Source organism: Microcaecilia unicolor, chromosome 4 (genome assembly GCF_901765095.1).
Source record: "Microcaecilia unicolor chromosome 4, aMicUni1.1, whole genome shotgun sequence".
NCBI lineage: Eukaryota > Metazoa > Chordata > Amphibia > Gymnophiona > Siphonopidae > Microcaecilia > Microcaecilia unicolor.
The window spans coordinates 206,215,073-206,234,852 of NC_044034.1; the positions used below are offsets into that span (position 1 = coordinate 206,215,073).

Genomic DNA, 19,780 nt, shown 5'->3' on the forward strand with positions numbered 1-19,780 from the left:
TGGCTAAAAGAGGGTGATCACGCCTCTTCTTCGGTCCTTACTGGGCCGGTCACTACGTAGAGTATACTCGCCTGTCCGCCGGGGTCGCAGGCCGCGCCGTCGTGCGCTTCTCCCTGAAATGGAAAAAGGTGCCTTGTCGGAGCCACACAACCCCCTCTACAGTCAGGCGGAGTGGATCGGCCCTCCTCCGGGAGATGGACGCTGAAATCAGCGGTGGCCACTCACCACCTCCTCGGGTGGGAATCGATGACCCGATCCGACTGCAGTGGGGGAGGGGAAGAATATAATCCGATTCCCCTTTCTACTTCTGTCCCATCTGGGTCGCCAATGAAACAGGTGGGAAATCAGGAGACGAAAGGCAAATTTTGGTTCCAAACAAGGCAACTTTATTGCTAGCAAGTGAACAGCACCGAGTAGCCTCGGGACACTGTGTGTCATAAATCATCTGACGCTTACATTTATACTTCCCTACTGGGCCTGCGCATTTGGCCCCTTACACGTCATACCTGTCATGCGCAGTAAACATTTGTAGTTCTTACAGTACAAAATTGTAGTCCCAGTACGTACACACGTCATAACACTGAAATGATACTGGCAAGAAAAACGAAACTTAGCAGCTTGTTCTGTACACACACAATGCTCCTTTCTAGCACAGGAGATAAGGTGCGGCTCAGGAATGCAGGGGGGGTGTCAGCACCCTCCAAGGTCGCCTATTCAGATGGCGTTGCTACGTGCAAGCTGGTCTTGTATAGGCCTTGCAAACTACTGTTACAAGCTATATATATATATATCTAATAGCCCGCATTCTGTCTGTACATTAGTAACAGCAAACTTGTCTTGTTAGTAAACAGTAAAACTGGATAAGGCACAAATGTCCAGTGCAGTAATAAGGTGTGGCCAAACAGCCAAAAGCAGAGGTAGAGTGCATAAGTAAAAGTCCATCAGTAGGCACAAAACATGAGGTTGTCCTGTTGCTCAGTAGTATTCAGGTAGTACCGGCGTTCCACTCCTTCATTTTGACCTAGTAATCATAAAGTTATTTTAAATATCCCCAACGTGTCAGCAATAGAGGACATGAACAGGGCTTAGCCACAGGTTTTTTTTTTTTTTTTGGGGGGGGGGGTGGTACTTGGAAGGGCACAGGCCCCACCAATGGGATTTAACTCGTAGTCAACTTCAAGGAGGTCGTAGCCTCAGGGCAAAAGTAGAGGCAGTTTTAGTGTTGGTCTTTTTTTTTTTTTTTTTTGTACTTAGATCCTTGCCTGTTACTTCACCAGAACGCCTCCCTGGGGCTAGAGGATTTCAAATGCAGTTATTATACAAAGTCCTATAAATGTGCAAGGTTAGAAAGAGAATAAAAGCCAGTGAACTTGGACGAGATTGCTGCAGGGCCAATTTTCACTATTTTATTTAACTTATAATTTGGTGACCAAGAAAAATGACATAGTTACAGGCTTTGCTTGCAACTGGAGATATGGGGTTGCCCAGGTTATACAGAATGGATTCCTAATATATTTTTCCCCAAAACACTGTCCATTGTTTTAATTCCAAGCATAACACCTTCCAAGAGTGCCAACAGTGATTATGACTGACAATACTAGGCTTTCTGATACAGACACATCAAGGATGGATGTTGCTGGACTGGTGGTTGGAATAACTTGTGTACATCTTGTAGTGCTATAGAAATGATTATTAGTAGGATGTGAATTGCAAAGGTTAATTATGAGGTGAGGGTAGGTGTAGAGAAGTGATTGTATAACTTTATACTAATACAGCTATATGGTTTGGCTTCAAGATATGACACACTATTTGGATCTGCAGAGCTGAAATGTTGCTGCCAAACAGGATTTGATTTTTTTTTTTTTCTTTAACTAGGGACATAGCTAGAACAGATTTTTACGGGGAGAGTACAAGGTTAAGCTGAGGGGACACTAGGCATATTGGTCTGAACTGTGCTAGTTTATAATTTTTATCAACAAATAATGCTTTCAAGTGCAGCTGACAGTGGATTTCTAAATAGTCTGCATCAACTGTCATGTATATATTTAAAACTTGTTTATTTCAAGCAGTTACCAACACTTTTTGCCAGGGTCAACCCTACCTTTTTTGCTGCCCTGCCCAAATGATTGTGCTTAGTGTGCTGCACCGTATTCCCCTCCCCCTCCAATGGAATATTCTGGAGCCCTTCAGAAGGTTCTCTTTTGTCCCAACAATAATCAGACACAACTTTAACTTTACACATGTAGGATTGGAAATAAGGGTACCACATTTTTACATGATTACCCTCCTGTGCCAACTGCTACGTATATTATGAAGCAATACAGAACCCTGCAAGAATACCATTCAGAGCTTATAACAAACTTGCCATATCATAACATACTGCCAGAGCTTAAACAGCACTTATCCAGCCTATGAAAACTCTTTATATAGGGCTCAAGTACAATAATATACCTCCTGTTGGAAAAACAGAGCAAGCAGGATGGCTGCAGATGTCTACACAGCAAGTAAATGAAGCAGAATATAGTACCTAAGTCTTATAGGTAAAACACATACCAAATACAGAACAAGCAACCACAAATTAGAAATACAATTTTCTGACAAAACTTTTACTGAAAACTGTCAGTTAGAGGCTCTGCATGCAATACAACACTGGAGAATTAGAAACAGAAATGCAGATTTCCCAAAGCTGACATACGCCAGTCTAGTAAATTTGAAATAAAATACTTTTTCTTCTTTTGTCTGGGCATTTAATTTTTCCAATCATGTTGGTCCCAGTCTGTTTTTACTCCTAATTCTTTCCAGGGTCTGCTGTCCATTTTGCTATTTTTCCTCTTTCCTGACTTTTCCCATTCTCCCATACATCTGCCTTTTGACATTGATCTGTCCCATTTTTCTTCCCTGCTTATTCACTCCTTGCCAAGTCACCGTTCCCATGTGCTTTCATCATGACCAGTATCTCCTCACTGTCTCTCTCCATTAACCCCACTAACCAGTGTCTTGCCTCTCTCCTTTCCCCTTACCAATATTCCAGTTTCTCTCTTCCCCCACCTGTAGCTAAGCTTCTCTCATCTCCCCACACCAACAGTTGGACTTCTTCCCTGTTCTCCCCAACCAAGAGTCAAGCTTTTCCCCTCTCCCCTCCCCAGTGCTCTCTCCAGAAGTTTTTACCAGTCAGGTGACATGAAGTAGTAGTCAGGTGAGGGCAGGGAAGTACTGTGCAGTATTATACAATTTTCTGTTAAGTTAGCCAGATGATCAGAATATCCTGGGTGGAAAGCACTGCCTCCTCTATCTCCTAACAGTTGAGTTCCTCCTTCCCACACATCCCCCCCCCTCCCCATCAACAGTCCAGCATTTCTCCTGGCCTTTTTGGCAGGAGGAATAGCAGCAGTAGCCCCAGCATTTTTCAGTATTATATTCCAGCTGTGTTCCTTCAAGACTTGCTGCATCTCAACAAAGTGAAATCATAAGAGCTACTACTACTTATTTCTATAGCTCTACTAAACGTATACAGCGCTGTACACTGGGCATAAAGAGACAGGCCCTGCTCAACAGAGCTTACAATCTAATTAGGACAGACAAACAGGACAAATAAGAGATAAGGGAATTAATGAGGTGGGAATGATAAAACATGGGTACTGAACAAGTGAGTAAGGTTTAGGAGTTAAAAGCAGCATCAAAATGGTGGGCTTATAGCCTGGATTTGAAGACTGCTAGAGATGGAGCTTTACATACTGGCTCAGGAAGTCTATTCCAGGCATATGGTTCAGCAAGATAAAAGGAACGGAGTCTGGAGCTGGCAGTGGAGGAGAAGGGTGCAGATAAGAGAGATTTACCCAGTGAACCGAGTTCCCGGGGAGGAGTTTAGGGAGAGATAAGAGTGGAGAGGAACTGAGGAGCTGCAGAGTGAATGCACTTGTAAGTCAATAAGAGGAGTTTGAACTGTATGTGGAAACGGATAGGAAGCCAATGAAGTGACTTGAGGAGAGGGCTAATATGAGCATAGCGACACTGGCAGAATATAAGTTGTGCAGCAGAATTTTGAACAGATTTAAGAGGAGAGAGATGGCTAAGTGGGAGACCTATGAGATGCAAGTTGCAATAGTCTAAGCAAGAGGTGATAAGAGTGTGGGTAAGGGTTCTGGTACTGTACTCAGAAAGGAAAGGATGAATTTTGGTGATCTTATAGAGAAAGAAACGTCGGGTTTTAGCAGTCTGTTGAATATGTGCAGAGAAGGAGAGAGAGGAGTTGAAGATGACCCCAAGGTTATGAGCTGATGAGACAGGGAGGATGAGAGTGTTATCCACAGAGATAGAGAATGGGGGAAGAAGAGAGGTTGGTTTATGGGGAAAGATAAGAAGCTCAGTCTTGGTCATGTTTAGTTTCATATGGCGGTGAGACATCCAGGCAGCAATATCAGGCAGGCAGGCAGGCTAATATTTTGGCCTGGATTCCTGATGAGATTTTTGGTGTGGAGAGGTAGATCTGGGAGTCACCAACGTAAAGATGATACTGAAAATCATGGGATGAGATCAGAGTACCAAGGGAAGAAGTATAGATGGAGAAAAGAAGAGGTCCCAGGACAGATCCCTGAGGTACACCAACTGATAGTGGGGTAGAAGTGGAGGAGGATCCACCAGAATATACACTAAAAGTACGATGGGAGAGAGAAGAAGAAAACCAGGAAAAACAGAGCCCTGAAATCCAAGTGAGGACAGTGTATCAAGGAGTAGGCGGTGATCATGTGGCTGTACCACATGAACTTTATCTTATCTCAACATCACTATGTATTTGTTTACACCGGAGTCTGCAAACGCATCTCTGGTACTATGTAAGCCACATTGAGCCTGCAAATAGGTGGGAAAATGTGGGATACAAATGTAACAAATAAATAAAAATAAATAAATCAACAGTGTCAAAAGCAGCAGATAGATCGAGAAGGATGAGTATAGAATAGAGACTTTTGGATGTGGCCAGGAACAGGTCATTGGAGACTTTAGCAAGCGCTGTTTCAGTTGAACGAAGAGGGCGAAAGCCAGATTGAAGTGGAACAAGAATAGCTTGAGATGAAAGAAAGTCAAGACAATGGCAGTGAACAGCACATTCAACTATCTTGGATAGGAAAGGGAGGAGGGAGATGGAGCGATAGTTGGACAGATAGGGTCCAATGAAGGTTTTTTAAGGAGTGGTGTGACTATGGCATGTTTGAAGGCAGCAGGAACAGTCGCAGTGGAAAGTGAAAGATTGAGGATATGTCGGATAAAAGGGATGACAGTAGGAGAGAGAGTGCTAAGTAGATGGGTGAGAATAGGATCAGAGGAACAGGTAGTTGTGAGGAGGAAAGAAAATGTGCAGTTTCCTCTTCAGTGATTTCAGAAAAGAAGGCAGGGGTTGAAGGAGAGTGGAGAGAATGGACTAAGAGAAGGAGAGGTGGAGGTGACTCGGTTGAGAATTCAAGTTTAATCTTGTGAACCTTATCATGAAAGTACTCAGCCAGTCTGGGGAGAAGGTGAAGGCACTTTGAGGAAAGAGTTCAGTGTGGCAAAGAGACAAGGGATTGAGCCAAGAGATTTTGTCAGCTGGATATAGTAGTCCTGTTTGGCAAGTAAAAGAGCAGACTGGAAGGAGGTCAGCAACAATTTGAAATGTATGAAGTTTTCATGGGCACGGGATTTCAGCCAAAGGCATTCGGCAGAGCGGGCGCAAGAATGTAGGTAGTGAATTCTAGAGGTCAGCCAAGGCTGGGGTTTGGTACGCCTTACAGAACGGGGAATGGGAGGAGTGAGAGTATCCAGAGCAGAGGAGAGAGTAGTAGTATAGGAAGAGACAGCCTCATTAACAGACTTGGGTAACATAGTGGTTGAGAACAGATTTGAAACACTGGAGGACAGAGGGTAAATAGCCTGAAGATTCCTAAATGTATTGGTTGAGATTGGACGGGACTGGGGGGGGGGGTGTTTAAGTGTGAAAGTTATCAGATGATGATCAGAGAGGCGACGAGCTGAGGCACAGAAACTGGAGAGTGAGCAGTTTGAGAAGAAGATAAGATCAAGATAGTGGAGCACAGTTGAAGATTGAAAGAGGATGTTAAGGCGAGAAACTGAGAAGCATAAGAGTCAGGGGGATCATTAGCATGAATGTTAAAATCCCCAAGTATGAGGCAAGGAGATGAAGGTTCAAGAAAGAAGGAAAGCCAGGCATCAAAGTCAATGAGAAAGGAAGAAGAAAGGGAGTTATCAGGGAGTCGATAAATGACTGCTACTCGGAGAAGCAGATGAGTGAATAGACGAATGGAGTGGACTTCAAAGGAAGAAAAGCAGTGAGACTGAGGTGGAAAAAGAGTTTGAAATGTACAAGAGGGTGAAAGTAGTAGTCCGACACCACCTCCATGGCTAACCGGGTGAGGAGTATGGGAGAAGAGGTAACCTCCAAGACACAGGGTCGTGGCTAAAGCAGAGTCTTCAGGGTAAAGCCAAGTTTCAGTTACAGCAAACAGATGGAGAGTATGAGAGATAGAGGTCGTGGATATAGGAAAGTTTGTTGTAGACAGAGCGGGCATTCCACAGAGCGCATGGGAAAGGCAGGGAAGAAGGGGGGAGGAGAGGAACAGAAATTAGATTGGAGACGATCACGGTGTGACCTGCATGAATAGGATGAGAGCTGATGGGGAGGACCAGGATTGGGATTGATGTTCCCAGCGGAGAACAGGAGAAGGAGCAAGATAGTACGGAGAAGAGTAGGAGAGGCATGACGACAGCGATGAAAGCGAGATGTACTCAGAATGGAGATGGTTGAATGGAAGGAAGGAAATGTTGAAGGTTGAGAGCTGAAAAAAAGGAAGAAGACAAATGACATGGTGAGATGATGAAAGCAAAAGGTGGGCAATGTGTTCCTGCAGTATATGGAGAAAGAGATTAGGAAGGACCAGTACCAAGAAGAGAAAGTGTACTGGAGCCATAAGTAGTAACTGGTATAGAGAAAAATGCGATGACACAAAACACATGGAGCGAAGGCCCTGGGAGGATGAGGGTGGACGTGGGAGTCACCCCAGAGAAGGCTGTGAGGATATGCAAATGAGCTGCAAGTCCTCCACAGCACCTGGAAGGCAGCTGGTGGGAGCGCTGGGCACCTTGAGCAAAAGCCCTGAGTGAATCAGAGTGGACCTGGGAGTCACCCCAGAGAAGGCTGTGAGGATATGCAGATGAGCTGGAAGTCCTCCACAAGACCTGGAAGGCAGCTGGAGGGAGAGCCGGGCACCTCCCAGCCAAGAAAAGGCTTACCAGGGGTTAGGCCGAAGCCAGCATTCCTCCCCCCAAGGGTCACCTGATCTGCTGCTGCTGCTGCAGCCTGGTGAAGGAGCACAGTTTGGATCTAATCTCAAATTTATTTTCTGTGATTGTTCTACTTTGCTGTTGAATATGTATATTTCTGATGCTACATCATGTTACTCCCATTTCTTAGATTCAGTTTGCCATCTCCAAGTTTGTTATTAAGAGAATGGGACTTATATACTGCCTTTCTGTGGTTTTTCCAACAACATTCCAAGCGGTTTACATATTATATACAGGTATTTATTTGTATCTGGGACAATGGAGGGTTAAGTGACTTGCCCAGAGTCACAAGGAGCTGCAGTGGGACTTGAACCCAGTTCCCTAGGATCAGAGTCTGCTGCACTAACCACTAGTTAGTGCAATTGTATATTATTATATTTCATAATTTTACTATTATGATGTTTAACAAAATTGTACATTTTCCCCCGGATTCTATATATCATGTGGATATTGAAGCATATTCTATAACAATGCACACAACCTAATTGGTTAACAAGCCAGTCAGTGTTGATAATTGCCGATTAACAAGCAATTATTGACACTAATTGGCATTAATTAGAATTTACACATAGAACTAAGTGTATTCTATAACATGCTGTGTGTAAATTGTAAGGTGCATAATTGAAAGGGGGTGTGGCCACAGGTATGGAATGGGCGGGTCATGGGCATTTCTAAAATCTATGCGTGTTGTTATAGAATACACCCGGTCTACGTGTACTTTAGGCATCTGCATTTACACCAGGTTTTACTTGGCGTAACTGCCTGCGATTAAATTTAGTCATGCAGACCTGGTGGACTGAACTGTGTGGAAATTTAGGCTTATTCTATAACGTATGCCTAAATTAAGGCATGCTTTATAGAATGTGCTTAGGCGAATTTCATTTTGGCGCTGAATTTTTAGGTGTGATATATAGAATCTAGTCCTTAATGCCAAGCTATACCTGTTGTTTCCATATCATCAAGCTGATCAATCCATAGACTGGTGGGTTGTGTCCATCTACCAGCAGGTGGAGATAGAGAGCAAACTTTTGCCTCCCTATATGTGGTCATGTGCTGCCGGAAACTCCTCAGTATGTTCTCTATCTCAGCAGGTGGTGGTCACACACAGCAGCAGCTCTGGCTAGGCCTCCAAGCCTAATCCTTAGGTTTTGTTGAGGCCTGGGGTTGAGGGCTCTTTTGAGCAAGTGCAAACCTGGTGGTGCCAGGTCCCTCCTTTTCTCCCCCTCCCGCTGGCTCCGTTTAAAAAAAAAAAAAAATTTTAAACGTCTTTAAAGGCGTTTAATTCGACGTTTCTTTAAACGTTCATTGCAGCTACTCACTGGGACACCAGTTCGTTACAGCTCGGAGCGGCAAGCAGGTAATTTTACCTTTTTATAGAGGGCAGGGGGTTCCCCGATTCTTCTCCTCGTGGCATATGGCGTCGGAGGGCGAGGGCGCAAAGGGTCGCTCCCCGGATCGCTGGAGCGCTTCTAGAGGGGATGCGGGGGTTTTACAACCTGATTCGCCCTTGATGGGTGACAGTTTAGTGACCGATGAATGTCCCGGTCGTTCCTCCGGCGTGGCGGTTTTTTCCCGCCATAAACGCCCATCCCCCGCTCCTCGCCTCCGCCATCTTGGCCGGCCACGCGGCTCGGACGGCTTCTTCGTGGGCCGCCCTTGAGGTTGGAGACATTAATGCCATGAACGCCCTTAATTTGGGCGACGGCACAAGCGGCTAAAGTTAAGCGCCGTTCTTCCCGCGCGGCTCCTTTGCGGAGTTTCGCGCCGGACGCCATTTTGGATGCGCAGCATGTCTCTCCCCCGCTATTGCGAGCGCCGGTTGAGAGTGCGTCTAGGGCTGTTGCCCAGGCTGCGGAAGTGCACAGTCTGGGGGGTTTCTCCCCCGAGTTTGTTTTGCTGCTGCATCAGGCTTTCCTCATGCAAACGCTGCCCCTGCTCCCTCTTCTGATAAAGAGGTTGAGGTTCCCAGAGGTAAACGCCTTCGGGTTGATTTCCAGGCCTTGGAGGACTTTGTCTCCTCCGATGTAGATGAGGGCAGCGTGTCTGAGGTCTCCCAACGGTCCTTTGCGGATTCCTTGGAGGAGATAGATCCCCGCTCGGATGGAGCGGATGACCCCTCTGCAGCGCGGCTTTGCCCAACCTGTTTTTACAGGCCATGGACACTTTGAAGATTTCCTCTCCGGAGGACGTCTCTCCCTCAGCCCCTGTTGGCTCTGCCATTATGCTGGGGACGAAGCGCCCGCCTAGATCCTTCCACGTGCATGATGCCATGCACACCTTAATTGCGGCTCAATGGGATGTCCCGGAAACGAGCCTTAAAGTGGCTAGGGCTATGTCCCGCCTCTATCCTTTGGCTGTGAGTGAACGTGAGGCCTATCTGTGGCCTACCGTGGATTCTTTAATCACTGCGGTGACTAAGAAAACGGCGTTGCTGGTGGAAGGTGGCACGGCCCTAAAGGACGCCCAAGACAGAAGATTGGAGGCGGCCTTAAGGTCGTCCTTTGAGGCAGCTGCTTTAAGTTTGCAGGCCTCAGTTTGCGGCTCCTATGTGGCCAGGGCGTGCCTGACTATGGTGCAGCGGGCTTCCCCCTCGGATCTTTCCTTGAGGGCTGATTGGCCGGCCCTGGAATCGGGCTTAGCCTATTTGGCAGACTTGCTGTATGATGTCTTGAGAGCCTCAGCTAAAGGCATGGCTCAGACAGTCTCTGCGCGGCGGTGGCTTTGGCTGAAACATTGGTCTGCTGACCACGCCTCTAAATCCCGCCTGGCTAGATTGCCTTTTAAAGGCAAGCTGCTCTTTGGGATCGAGCTGGACAAAATCGTGACCGATCTCGGCACGTCTAAGGGCAAGAAATTACCAGAGGTCAGGGCTCGGGCTAGTACTCGTCCCGGTACCTCCAGAGGACGGTTGCTGGAAGCCCGTCGGTACCGCCCGGGCAAGTCGGGTTCCTCTGCCCCCTCTTCCTTCAAGAGGAATTTCTCCCCCAAGCAGCATTCCTTTCGCAGAGACCGCCGTCCCGGAGGTGCTCCCTCCGGTCCTCCCCTAGGGTCTCGTACCCAATGACGGGGCCTTGGTCCACGCCCCAGTGCAGATTGGAGGACGGCTGTCCTCGTTTCTGGGCGAGTGGACCACTATAACTTCAGACGCGTGGGTGCTGGAAGTCATCAGAGACGGCTACAAGCTAGAGTTCTGCCAACCCTTAAGAGACGGGTTTGTACTCTCTCCCTGCAAGTCTCCGGTCAAGCTGTGGCAGTGCAGCAGACCTTGGACAACCTGATCCGCCTGGGTGCGGTCGTTCCGGTGCCAAAAATCAGATTGGCAAGGGACGTTACTCCATTTACTTTGTGGTTCCAAAGAAAGGAGGTTCTGTCCGGCCTATCCTCGACCACAAAGGGGTCAATCGGGCCTGGAAAGTGAGGCACTTTCGCATGGAGACTCTCCGCTCTGTTATAGCGGCAGTGAAGGCAGGAGAGTTCTTGGCTTCCTTGGACATCAAGGAAGCGTACCTGCATATTCCCATCTGGCCTCCTCTCCAACGCTTTCTGCGTTTTACAGTCCTGAGACGACACTTCCAGTGCAGAGCCCTCCCTTTCGGGTTGGCTACTGCTCCGCGGACCTTTTCCAAAGTAATGGGGGTCATAGCGGCCTTCCTGCTAAAGGAAGGAGTACATCCTTATCTGGACGACTGGTTGATCCGAGCCCCCTCTTATGCAGAGTGCGGCAAAGCTATGGACCGGGTAGTTGCTCTTGTGAGCTCCCTGGGATGGATCATCAACTGGAAGAAGAGCCAGCTGCGCCCGGCTCAGTCCCTGGAGTATCTGGGAGTTCGATTCGACACCCAAGTGGGCAGAGTGTTCCTGCCAGACAATCGGATTGTCAAGCTTCAGGCTCAGGTGGACTAGTTCCTAGTAGCCTCTCCTATTCGGGCTTGGGACTACGTGCAGCTGTTGGGCTCTATGACGGCCACGATGGAAGTAGTGCCCTGGGCCAGGGCTCATATGAGACCACTACAGCTATCTCTGCTGCTGCGCTGGACTCCGATGTCGGAGGGTTATGCTGTGCGCCTTCCCGTGGACCCAGCAGTGCGCAAGGCGCTGAGCTGGTGGACGCAGACAGACAAGTTGTCTGCAGGATTGCCTCTGGTGACCCCGGAGTGGATTGTCGTCACGACAGACGCCTCTTTGATGGGCTGGGGAGCCCACTGCTTGGGAAGGACAGCGCAGGGGCTCTAGTCTCCTGCAGAGGCAAGTGGTCTATCAACCTCCTGGAACTCAGAGCCATTCGGTTGGTGTTATTGGAGTTCATCCCGGTACTGGTGTTGTAGCCTGTACGGGTCCTGTCGGACAATGCCACGGCTGTGGCCTATATCAACTGCCAGGGAGGTACCAAGAGCGCCCCTCTAGCCAAGGAGGCTATGAGTCTTTGCCAGTGGGCGGAAGCGAACCTGGAGCAGCTTTCAGCGGCCCACATTGCCGGAGTCATGAATGTCAAGGCGGACTTTCTCAGTCGCCATACCTTGGAGCCCGGAGAGTGGCAACTATCTGCTCAGGCGTTCTTGGACATCACGAAGCGCTGGGGCCAGCCGAGCCTAGATCTGATGGCGTCATCGGCCAATTGCCAAGTGCCGCGCTTTTTCAGCAGAGGACGGGACCCTCGATCCCTGGGAGTAGATGCTCTTCTCCAACAGTGGCCGACACAAGAGCTCCTCTATGTGTTCCCGCCCTGGCCCATGTTGGGCAGGGTGCTAGACCGGGTGGCAAAGCATCCCGGCAGGGTAATCCTGGTGGGTCCGGATTGGCCCAGACGTCCCTGGTATGCGGACTTGATCAGGCTCTCAGTCGACGATCCTCTGCGGCTGTCAGTGGAGCAGGGCCGGTTACATCAGGGTCCCGTGGTGATGGAGGATCCCTCTCCCTTTGGTCTTACGGCCTGGCTATTGAGCGGCAGCGTCTGAGGAAGAAGGGCTTCTCAGACAAGGTCATCGCCACTATGCTGAGAGCGAGGAAACGCTCTACTTCTACTGCTTACGCCAGGGTTTGGCGTATCTTTGCAGCATGGTGTGAAGCAGGCTCACTTTCTCCCTTCACTGCTCCAATTTCTTCAGTGTTGGCGTTCCTGCAAGAAGGTCTGGAGAAAGGCCTGTCGCTCAGTTCCCTTAAAGTCCAGGTAGCGGCTCTGGCTTGCTTCAGGGGCCGCCTGAAGGGTGCTTCCCTGGCTTCGCAGCCAGATGTGGTGCGCTTTCTCAAGGGAGTTAATCACCTGCGCCCTCCTCTGCACTCAGTGGTGCCTGCGTGGAATCTCAACCTGGTGCTAAGAGCATTGCAGAAGCCGCCTTTTGAACCTTGTCGAGGGCATCTCTGAAAGACCTGACGTTGAAAGCAGTCTTTTTGGTGGCTATCACTTCAGCCAGAAGAGTTTCCGAGCTCCAGGCGCTCTCATGTCGAGAGCCTTTTCTGCAGTTCACTGAGGCAGGAGTGACTATTCGCACAGTGCCTTCCTTCCTGCCCAAGATTGTTTCTCGCTTCCATGTGAATCAGCAGCTCTGTCTCCCTTCCTTTCGTAGGGAGGACTACCCAGAGGAGTACTCTGCTCTTAAATATCTGGATCTGAGACGAGTCATCTTCAGATACTTGGAAGTGACCAATGATTTCCGGAAATCGGATCATCTGTTTGTCCTGTTTGCAGGTCCTCGTAAGGGTCTGCAGGCTGCTAAGCCTACAGTGGCAAGATGGGTCAAGGAAGCCATTGCAGCGGCTTATGTGGCCGCGGGGAAGGTGCCGCCTATCCAGCTGAAGGCTCACTCCACGAGAGCTCAGGCGGCCTCGATGGCAGAGGCCGGATCCGTCTCCTTGGAAGAGATATGCAAGGCGGCAACTTGGGCTTCGGCTCATACATTCTCCAAGCATTACCGTTTGACTGTGGCTGCACGGGCGGAGGCCCGGTTTGGAGCTTCAGTGTTGAGGTCAGGGATTTCAATGTCCCGCCCTGGGTGAGTACTGCTTCGGTACATCCCACCAGTCTATGGATTGATCAGCTTGATGATATGGAAGGTAAAATTATGTATAATCATACCTGATAATTTTATTTCCATTAATCATAGCTGATCAATCCATAGCCCCTCCCAGATATCTGTTCTGTTTTTATTCTGGTTGCATTTCAGGTTCAAGTTTAGTCTTCAGTTATTTCAGAAAGACTTCGTGTCAAGTTCTTTCACTTGGATTCTTCAAGAGTTGAGACGAGTTGTGTTACAGTGAGCTGCTGCATTCCTCTCCCCTCCGTTTTACGGGGCTGGATTGAGACATAAATTCTGCCGGCACTCCCTCCCGCTTCGTGCGGCTGTAGGGCAGCTTTGTACCCCTCCCGCTTCGGCGGTGTTTAGGGTCAGTCAGCTCCTCCCGCGGTTGCGGTTTGCAGGATAAGCCAGATCCCCCCGCATCGGCGGGTGTGGTGTCCCTCCCCCGCTCCGTGGGATGAGCTGGACGGATTCCCCTCCCCCACTTGTGTGGGGATGAGCTGGGTTAATTCCCCTCCCCCGTTTCGGCGGTGGTGAGCTGGGCAGAGTGTCCCTTCGTGGGTGTAATTCTCTAAGTGCTGAGTCCTGCGGATGGAGCTTTGATATCGACATACTGAGGAGTTTCCGGCAGCACATGACCACATATAGGGAGGCAAAAGTTTGCTCTCTATCTCCACCTGCTGGTAGATGGACACAACCCACCAGTCTATGGATTGATCAGCTATGATTAATGGAAAGAAAATTATCAGGTATGATTATACATAATTTACCATATAGCCTTGGGTGAATTTCTTCTAAAGGTGGTTAATAAATCCTAAAAAATCAATAAATAGAGAAAAAGCTGGGGGTAGCACTACCAGTTCTCCTGCTGCTGGGCTTTCCTTCTTCAGCTGTGTCTCTTGCTATTTTATTTTTTTATTTTAGTTACATTTGTACCCCGCGCTTTCCCACTCATGGCAGGCTCAATGCGGCTTACATATACAGGTACTTATTTGTACCTGGGGCAATGGAGGGTTAAGTGACTTGCCCAGAGTCACAAGGAGCTGTGCCTGAGGTGGGAATCGAACTCAGTTTCCCCAGGACCAGAGTCCACCACCCTAACCCACTAGACCACTCCTCCACTATTGCTGCCCTCTTGGGAAACCAGTGAGCTGTGTCACATTAGAGGGGTCTGTGCCCCTCCTGCTCTCTCCCCTGTGCCTTGTGTCCTTGTAGCCAAGTAAGTATCTTTGCAAAACTGACCTCACAGTGTCTTAAAACTGAGGGATAATTTAAGAGCTACAGGAAGACTGAATCCTGGCTTCAGAGTTGTTTAATTTATTTCATTTGATGATATATTGCATTTAGAGTAACATTGCATCCAATTGCTCACACTGCCTCCTTTTTATACAGGCATTTGCAAATTGATAAGCACTTATTTAAAAACTACCTCAGATTTATGTTCAGGGTAGTCATTTTCAAAATATCTGAACTGTAAACTTTTAGGACTGTCTTCTACGTCTCTTTTTTGTACTTTTTGAGGCAATTTGGGGATTAGAGTGTAAATACTGGACACTAGAAAATAAGATGTTGTGTATGCATTTTTCAACACTAAAAGATGAAAGGTCGTTGAAATAGTGTGAGCTGCATGTGTCAGAAAGCTACTACTGTGATCATGTGAGAAATATGAATCCCTGTTTTTCTTTGAGCTCGCACTAGATTCATTATAAATAGTAGTGCTACAATGGTGCTTTTGAACTTTGGCTTTAGAGCCAAACATAATACAGAAGCTTTATTGATTTTTATGCTAGATGAAATAAGGTCTGGTTTTGAAAAAAAAGAGAGTTTTTTTCCTGATTTTATTTGATGTGGCTGCAGCGTTTGATACTGTTAATCATGTTTTACTAATTGAACATTTATGATCTTTTGGTGTTTCATGTAATATGTTAGCGTGGTTTAGACCTTTTTGATAGGCCAAAGTTTTCAGGTTTTCAGGTCTGATTGGATGTCTGTGAAGTAAAAAGTTCAACAAGGCTCTTCATTATCTGCCCTTTAATTTGTTTATGGTTCCAGTATGTAGACTGTTGATGAAGCTGGGCATTAGTTATCCTTAATCCAATGACGTTTCCTGTCACATCGCAAATTGGGGAAGGAGTCAAATTATCTTAGAGTGATTATTGATTTGGATGAATACCAACTCGCTATCTTTAAATATTGGAAAGACTCAAATTTTGTGGTTATCCTGTTCTGGTGAAAAATGCCTGTTTTCAATTTTTCAGTTTGACAACATATGTCTTCCTATATTATTTCAGTGAAAGCCTAGGAGTGATTTTGGATTCTGCTTTGTCATTTAAGCAAACAGATTCTGCTGTTATTAAGTTTGTATTTTTGTAAATACAGTTGGTTGCGAGACTTAAAGATTTGCTTTCTGTGGAAAAGTTTTGGTGTGTAATGCAGGGTTATGTTCTGCTCCATTTAGACTACTGCAATACTCTCTTTTGTGCTCTTCCACAAAAATCTTTGAGGGAATTGCAGGTAGCCCAAAACTCCATTGCTCAGTTAATTGGGGGTATGAATACAGTTAGGAATAGTGTTGAACATTTGAATCCCCAGTTGCAAAAGCTTCACTGGTTGTCTGTTGTTTGTTGCATTAAGCTTAAAATTTTGTTGATAGCTTTTAAAGCCCAAGAGAGTGAAGCTCCTTTAATTTTGGCTCAGAGCCTTAAGGTTTATCAGCCTTCAAGGGAATTGAGATCTTAGGGTTGTCATCTTTTGGATGTGCCTTCTGTTCATCAGGTCCATCTTGCTGAAAGTTGTGCTTGTACATTTCGGGTAGCAGGACCGGTTATATGGAATTCACTTCCATCAGAAATGTGTCAAATTGTTTCATTACTGATGTTTAAGAAACAAAGACTTTCTTGTTTTGTGAGGCATTTTGCTGATTATTATACTGTATTTTGTTGCCAATTTTGGGGATGTATGTTTTCTGCTGTCTGTTTTATTGTATGTTTTAGTTTAGTTTTATGTTTTATTTTTATGAGTGTATGTTGTAATTCACTTAGATTTATTGGATAGGCGGGAAATAAATTTGATAAGTTAAATAAATGCCCAGTTTTCTCCTTGAGGAAAACAGGATGTTATAACCCCTGCTGGTTCTATACATTTCTTCACAGTTCCTGGAATAGCTCTGTTCAAAGGAGTTTTGAAAATATGAATTTACAAATCCTAAAGTTCTGCCACCAACTATGCCATCTCCTTACTAATCATGCTGTCCTTCCAGTTTCTGAACTACGGGTTCTCCATTGTGGAAGTATAGCTCCACCTCTCTACTCTAACCACTTCCCTGAAAAACAGCCCAATCTTATTTCCACTGTAGGCCAAGATATCATGTGAGGATGGGTGCCTTGTTCTTTTCAGAAATAATATTGCTTCCCTTTCTGTCTGCTTAGGGAAGATGAGAACGATCTATTCGTTGGCATCTAGACACTGAGTCCAAGGGAGAAAGATGCTGCAGTCCAGTAATTACAGCCTGGTGCTGTCACTGCAGTTCTTACTGCTGATCTACGACCTTTTTGTCAACTCTTTCTCTGAGCTGCTGCGTATGGCTCCCGTCATTCAACTCGTCCTCTTCATGTAAGTGTAGTGCTTCCTGTATGTAGATATTTATCACTGATACTTACCCCTTCCTACCTAAAAACCCACTTTGTACATTGTTCATTATTCCCATTAGCTCTTCATTTCATGCATCATGTATGTGTTCAATGGTTTTAAGTCTTCCATACCTGGTCAATACTGAATGCATCCCTGTTCAAAACAAAAGTTGGAGGTAGTAGTAAAATCTGGGTATTGTCATATGCCACATACGTGTCATTCATTTGTGTCTGTATGTAATAATTTAACTGAAATGTGTTTCTCTTTGCATTCTGTTTTTGAAGCCAGCTAGATTCTTAGGGCTATTCTTACAATCTGAAGCAACCTTAAGGTCTTGACAAGATTAGTGTCTCACACAGCATAATTAAATAGTGAAGCTTACATCTGAGTGTGAAAGATTCATAGAAGAGGCAGGTGACAAAGTCAAAGTGGGATTATCAGAATTGCTCTTTTTGTGCAGAAATTCTGATGGACTGTTCTACTCTTTTCTCTCATCGTTCTCTGTTTTTCCTTTTATTCCTCTTTCATGCAAATAATTTTGTTGGCATCTTGGGTTTGTCTCTACAGTATTCAAGACATCGCAATTCTCTTCAATGTCATCATCCTCTTCCTTATGTTTTTCAACACCTTCGTGTTCCAGGCTGGCCTGGTCAGTCTTCTGTTCCATAAGTTCAAAGGCACCATCATCCTATCAGCTGTCTACCTGGCTCTGAGCATTGCTTTCCACATCTGGGTCATGGTAGGGAATCTGGGCAAAGGGATTTATGCTGTTTATTTTGTCATTTATAATATATAGCTATCTAAGCCAGGGCACTGTGCAATAAATTTCATACAGAAGCAGTGAATCTCTTCCCACAAGAGCTTACAATCTAAATGGGTGTCTAAATCAGTAAGTGGGAAATGACTTGCCCAAGGTCACAGTAGTTGTCAGTGAAGAAACGTGATTTGAGCTCTGGTTTCCTGGGTCCTTAGCTCGTTGTTCTAATCACCAGGATGCAGCTGTGGCCAGGTTTGAGCAAAGTAGGTTGAAGCCTGTATTCTTTAAGTTGAAGGGGCCACTGTAATTTGGCAAGACTACAAAGAACAGTTATGCCCCTTACATTAAGTTGAACAGTAAACCAAAAAGAGGCAGTGCACACAGAGTATGAAATACAGAGAGCAATGGGAATCATTATCTAATCATAGACTTAACATTCAGTAAGGTTCATCTTCCTTTAAATACCAAGCAACATAGAATCTTTTTTATATTCAACTCTCTTAGAAAAAAAGGAGGAAACAAGACCTCAGAAAACTTTTCAACAGATCAAGAATTATGTCTGTCCTCATTGGTTCCAAATCTCATTCATTGGTCTTCAAAAAACCTCCAACTTGCTTTTATTTAGTGTTGCTGTGTGCAAAAATTGTGGTAAGTGACTGACCTAAAAACGTCACACATCAAACTCTATTGAAAGCTGAAAGAATCGTGAAAGTGCATGTATCTTTTCATAACCTAACAGGGCACCTGTTTCATCTTATTCAATGTCTTCCTAAGGGGTATTTGTGCTTTTTAGCTCTGTTTATCTGCATAATGAGAATTTTAATTAGAACATCTCTGTAGAAGTTACCACAACATCTATATAAATAATTCTCACTTCCAACGTTCTGAAGCTCACTCTGTGGCAGGGAAACACTTGAAGCCCTGTACTGTTGGTAGTCTAGGCTGTCAGCACCACTCACTCTCACTAATAGACCCGTCCTCAGCCACGCCCCATCCAGACATAATTCACAACCCCCAACGTTCTAATGAAGCCTCCAACATTTCAAACGTTCATAAATTTGGTAGTGGTGTAGATCCCATGAGTGCTTCCCCGCCCTCACGTTTTAAACGTGATGATGTTAGGGTGGAGCACAGACACTCAACGAATCAAGGAAGCCCATTGGGTAATCTCTGTTTTCACTCCCCAATGCAGGTGTCATTCCCATACACTCAAATCAAACAAAATCGCCGCTGCACCCCGTCCCCCAGCCCACAGTCCCCTCACCCACCCTCCCGCTGCCGCTCGCTCACCGTTCCGCCGCAACCCTCCTCTCCGACTCTGGCCATGCAGCAGGCAGATTACTACACACGAGTGGAAGTGACCCAATCAACTACACTGTAAGCAAGGAAGCCATTGGTTTAATCTCTGTTTCTACTCCCCCAACACAGCCGTCATTCCATACACTCAACAACCAAGCACCACCTAGGAGCTGCTGATCACATTGTCGTCTTTTTTTTTTTTTCTTCTTACATCTGAACACTTCTAAAGCTGTTTCTACTGGATAACTGCGCCTTACAGGTAAATGACAAAGGTTTTTGTTTTGTTTTCTACTGCACACCTTTTTAATTTATTTTGACAAGCGACCCATCTGTAACATAGAAAAAGACCTGCATGGTCCATCCAGTCTGCCCACAAGATAAACTCATATGTGCTACTTTTTGTGTATACCCTACCTTTGATTTGTACCTGTCCTCGTCAGGGCACAGACCGTTTTAAGTCTGCCCAGCACTATCCCCGCCTCTCACCACCGGCTCTGCCACCCAATCTCGGCTAAGCTCCTGAGGATCCATTCCTTCTGAACAGGATTCCTTTATGTTTATCCCACGCATGCACATATGAATATCATGAAATCTAAATTAAATATCACTATTTTCACATCATTTGTCAACAATACAAAATTTATCCAGGGTGCCCGTGGCTGCGTCAGCCCCACCATTGCCTGTCAATATGTGTCACTGAAATAGTATGAGGGACCTCCAGCTGCCTGTGGGTCACGACAGGCCTTAG

The 19,780-nt window shown here is 46.2% G+C and overlaps 1 protein-coding gene across 1 annotated transcript in view; it reads left to right on the forward strand.

The window, feature by feature from the left end:
* The window catches only part of TMEM138 (transmembrane protein 138), a 59,061-nt gene that overhangs the window by 6,548 nt on the left and 32,733 nt on the right, over nucleotides 1–19,780 (forward strand). The window contains exons 3-4 of the mRNA XM_030199512.1: nucleotides 16,775–16,958; nucleotides 17,544–17,715. Of these exons, the coding sequence (XP_030055372.1) occupies nucleotides 16,831–16,958; nucleotides 17,544–17,715 (300 nt within the window). The 5' untranslated portion in view covers nucleotides 16,775–16,830. The remainder of the gene's footprint in view (nucleotides 1–16,774; nucleotides 16,959–17,543; nucleotides 17,716–19,780) is intronic.